General features: G+C 62.6%; 2 protein-coding genes and 1 pseudogene across 2 annotated transcripts in view; all 3 read right to left on the bottom strand.

Moving 5' to 3' along the window:
- LRRC10B (leucine rich repeat containing 10B) overlaps positions 1-149 on the bottom strand; it is a 980-nt gene extending 831 nt beyond the window's left edge. The window contains exon 1 of the mRNA XM_026850137.1: positions 48-149. Coding sequence (XP_026705938.1) covers positions 48-149 — 102 coding nt within the window. The remainder of the gene's footprint in view (positions 1-47) is intronic.
- Positions 150-635: 486 nt separating this feature from the next.
- LOC113480933 lies at positions 636-2393 on the bottom strand (annotated as a pseudogene).
- Positions 2394-2895: 502 nt separating this feature from the next.
- On the bottom strand, positions 2896-4371 carry SDHAF2 (succinate dehydrogenase complex assembly factor 2; the record flags this gene model as incomplete). The annotated part of the gene is made up of 2 exons (XM_026850135.1): positions 2896-3190; positions 4221-4371. Coding segments are annotated over 2 exons (282 nt in total), but the record flags the coding sequence as incomplete, so codon positions are not given.
- Positions 4372-4463: the final 92 nt, after the last annotated feature.

Here is a 4463-nt window from a genome sequence, read left to right as displayed (position 1 = left end):
GGCCGGTGGGAGTGCCACGCCCCCTCTGGCCACGCCTCTCGTTTCACGACCACGCCCCCCTCCTGCCAGGCCACGCCCCGCGCCGGCAGCCGGGGCTCAGCATGTCCCCGGGCGATGCGCGGGGGGGTGTGGGTGTCCCCCTCCGCCATCGCCTGCGTCCCCTGGGAACCCCAGGGAGGTGCTGCAGGGCCCCCTCCCCGGCACAGCCACCGCTCCCCGCTGCCCTTTCCCCCCCAACCTCCCCGGAGCCTGGTTGCACGCCCCACGGCCAGGGAGGGGATGGATGAAGACACCCCGACACCCCCCATGCCATGGCTGCCCACTCTGCAGGACAAGTTGGGGCTCTTCCTCCTCCTCCTCCCGCTGCCCACCCCAACCAGTCCTGTCTGCCGCAAATCAGCTGTGTCATCCCAAAGCCGGCACGGAAAACCGGGCTCGTACAGCCCTCCAGCGGCTGCAGGCCAGGTGGCACCCCCCAACACCACCCCCACCCCCCCTACAATCCTCCTGTCAGCCTTTGGGGTGCAGGCAGCCTCTAAAATGAGGGCTGGGCGCAGTCGCAGTCCTGCCACGGGGTCTCGGAAGGACAGGGGTGACAATGACACTGTGCCCAGGAAGACTGTTTTGGGGTTTTATTTCTCCATGTGCTCTCAGGGATTGGGGGGGTCCCCAAAGAAGGTGAGGCTGGGACGCCTGGGGTGCAGGGGAAGAGGGGCTACACCAGGTGGTGGCCAACGATGTCCCCCAGACCCGTGGGGCAGTTGTTGGTGCTGAAACTGCTGGGGCACTGGGGCTGGATACCCCCATTTTTGGCCATCCAGGTTACACCTAGCTGGAAAATCCAGGAGAGCTGGGATAGTAAGGCTGGAGACCCCCATGAACATCCAGAGTCACCCCAAACTCACCTGGTGCTGCAGGGGACAGGGTCAGGCGGGGGGGTCACATACTGGCCATGGTTTTTGGTGAACCTTGACAGCTCCTGGGGGATAGAGAGTGGTTGGGTGCATGGTCTTGCGGGGCCAGGGCCAGGGCCATGGCTACACCCACCTTCCTAACCCCGCAGGCCAGCCTGGGTCACTCGGGGTGCCTGCACCCCTCGGGAGAGGAGTACAACGGAGTGGCCAACGGCAGGCAAGGTCTGTGTGGGGACAACGGGTGAGGCGGGGAGGGCACATGGAGACAGGCAGTGGGGTGGGATCCTGCTCACCGCCGTGCCCAGGCCCGTCCACGCCTCCCGGCTGAACTCACTGCCTCACTCAGAGCCCGCTGGGAGCGTCTCACTGCCCGGATGGAGGAGAGATGGTGACTGGGACACACATGTCCCCCTGCCTGCACCACCAGCCCTGCCTGCTGGGGGCTTGCCACCCCCTCCCCTCGCCATGCTTACATGGCTGCACGCAGAGGGCAGGAAATCTGTCATGGTGATGCTAAGGCTGAGGTGCAGGAGAGAAAAAGTGTCTCTCGAGGTGCAGAAGGGGTGGGGGGCTGGCGGGGGAAGGGGACCCGGACGCGGTGGTGAGGGGGCTCACAGGCTGGGCTGGCAGGACACGGTCACTCCTCAGGGTGGCTCTGGTGAAACCCGACTGCTCCTTGGTGCCGATAGTCATCTTCTGAGGGACATCTCTGGGGAGCAGGCAGGGCAGGGGGGAGCCCCCCTTTTCTCAGCCCCACAGCCAGCCATGGCATTACTGGCTGGACACAGCCTGGGGGCCCTGCCTGACCCCTGTGTTTGGGGGTTGGCAGGGAGGGGTGATGCAGGGCAGGGGGCCTCCAACATCTCCTAAACCTCCTGGGCTTGGAGCTGGCCCTGGGACAACCGACACCACAAAATCTCCTGGGGCTGAAACTGGTCCTGGGACCACCCCCAAAACCACACCTGGCTGGGCAGGACTGGTGTGGCAGCTCCATGTGCTGTGCTGCCTGGATGCTTTGGGGGAGCCCTGGGGGAGCCACGCGTGCTGGGGACTCACTGCCCCGGTGCAGAGGAAAGGAAGGGAGGACCCATGGGGGTACCCGCTCCCCGACTGCTGGATGTGTTAGGGCAGCAGGTTCCGGCCATCTGGGAGCCAGAAGGGCTTCAAGTGCTCAGCGGTGGTGGAGGTGGCAGTGTCCTGGAAGTGGCTGCAGCAGGAGGCCAGTAGGCCTGTGACAGTGACCCCAAAACTTGCCCCTGTGTCCCCCCCACAGCAGGGGTACCTACCCCTGGGCTGCGCTACACGGGCGGAGCAGGCAGGAGATGGTCGGGTGGTTGTTGGACACGTAGCCGCTCTTGGTGCGGTAGCCAAAGTGGGGACGCAAACGCAGCTGGCCTGGGTGACAGTGAGAAGAGGCTCAGCCCCGAAGAATAAAGCTCCCCCCCAATTTTTGAGGAGGCCTTCAGAACCCCCTACCATGTGCCACCATGTAGGTTGTGGCATAAAAGTTCATGAGGTCGGCGCGTGCCTTCACCGAGGGGAGACAGCGCCCAGCTCCGCGGCAGGCGAGTCCTGCGCCAAGGCCCGCAGCTCGGCACAGGGACAGACACCGTGGGGGGAAGTGTGCTGTGGAATGTCCCCACGGAAGTTGGGATGTTGGGATAGTAACGCCATCTCCTGGTCACCGGCGTGGTGACACGTAGGGACCTTAGAGACTATCGCACTGCTTGGGGAGTGCTGGGACACCCCACAGAGGCTATTGGGGAGCAGGATGCCCCACTCCAACCTCCTGTGCCCTCTGGGTGTGGGGTCACCTCCCCTGGGTCCCCCGAAAAAAGGGTTTCAAAGGACAGGTCAGAGCTGGAGACAGCAGCGAGCTGGCATGTCCCTGAGAGAGCTCAGATTGTCGCTGCCACCTACCTGCCCCAGGCCCCAAGCAGAGCCCTGCTCCCACAGCGCAGCAGGAGGGAGGCAGCAGAGCTAGCAGCCACAGCTTTATTTAGCGTGCCCTGAGCCCAAGGGAGCTGCTGCTGGAGGAAGAGGAGAGCCGTGAGGAAGGCAGCAGCATCAGTGTTTCCACAGGGCCCCGCACCCCTCCTCTGCTCCAGGGGATGGGGACAGAGAAGGCAGCCCCCCTCCAACCTGTCAGTGGGGTGGCTCAAAGAGATACTCCAGGTCCGGCTGACGTAGCCGCTGCTCCCTCTTCTTGTTCTTGGCAAACTCCTTCAGCATGGTCATCACGTCGTTCTCAAACTCAGCTGGTGTGGGCTTTGCTTCTGTGGGAAAACCAGGAAAGAGCAACAAGAGTCACAGAATCATCTGGGTTGGAAAAGCCCTTGAAGATCCTCCAGTCCAACCATGAACCTCACCCCAACCGTTCCCAACTCCACCAGATCCCTCAGTGGTCAGTCAACCCAATTCTTAAACCCCTCCAGGGATGGGGACTCCCCCCCTGCCCTGGGCAGCCCATTCCAACACCCAACAGCCCCTTCTGCAAAGAAATCCTTCCTCAGAGCCAGCCTGACCCTGCCCTGGGCAGCTTGAGGCCATTCCCTCTTGTCCTGGTGCTTGTTCCTTGGTTCAAGAGACTCATCCCTGCTCTCTGCACCCTCCTGTCAGGGAGCTGTAGAGGGCCAGGAGGTCTCCCCTCAGCCTCCTCTTCTCCAGACTAAACCCCCCCCAGTTCGCTCAGCTGCTCCCCAGCAGACCTGTGCTCCAGACCCTGCACCAGCTCCGCTGCCCTTATCTGGACACGCTCGAGTCATTCAATGGCCTTTTTGGGGTGAGGGGCCCAAAACTGAACCCAGTCATCAAGGTGCGGCATCACCAGTGCCAAGCCCAGGGGTAAGATCCCTTCCCTGTCCCTGCTGGCCACGCTATTGCTGATATAAGCCAGGATACTACTCGCCACCTTGGCCACCTGGGCACACTGCTGGCTCCTGTTCAGCCAGCTGGCAATCACCCCCCCCACCCAGGTCCCTCTCTGACTGGCAGCTCTCCAGCCACTCCTCCCCAAGCCTGTAGCCCTGCTGGGGGTTGTTGTGGCCAAAGTGCAGCCCCCGGCATTTGGCCTTATTGAAACTCCTCCAGTTGGCCTCAGCCCATCGCTCCAGCCTGTCCAGGTCTCTCTGCAGAGCCTCCCTGCCCTCGAGCAGATCAACACTCCCACCCAACTAGATGTCATCTGCAAGAGAACTGCTTCGGCCTGTCCCAAAGTACCACCCACCCCCCCCAAACCCAGTGCCCACAGCCCCGAGTGACAGCACATCTTGGGAGCAGGCAGAGCAACAGGCAGTCACGCCGTACCTGTGGCCCAGTAATAAATGTCCCAGTCATTGCTGGGCTCATTGATGAGCCGGTCATAGAGGTTCAGCTGCTGCTCGCTCATGCGGTTCAGGTTCTCCTTTGCAAAGAGGCTGCAGAGAGGATGATGGAATTGGGGGTTGTTGTGGCCAAAGTGCAGCCCCCGGCATTTGGCCTTATTGAAACTCCTCCAGTTGGCCTCAGCCCATCGCTCCAGCCTGTCCAGGTCTCTCTGCAGAGCCTCCC

This window comes from Athene cunicularia (assembly GCF_003259725.1).
Source record: "Athene cunicularia isolate RWA chromosome 5 unlocalized genomic scaffold, athCun1 chr5_part2, whole genome shotgun sequence".
NCBI lineage: Eukaryota > Metazoa > Chordata > Aves > Strigiformes > Strigidae > Athene > Athene cunicularia.
Note: the sequence above shows the minus strand (reverse complement) of the source record. Positions and strands in the feature narration are given on the sequence as shown.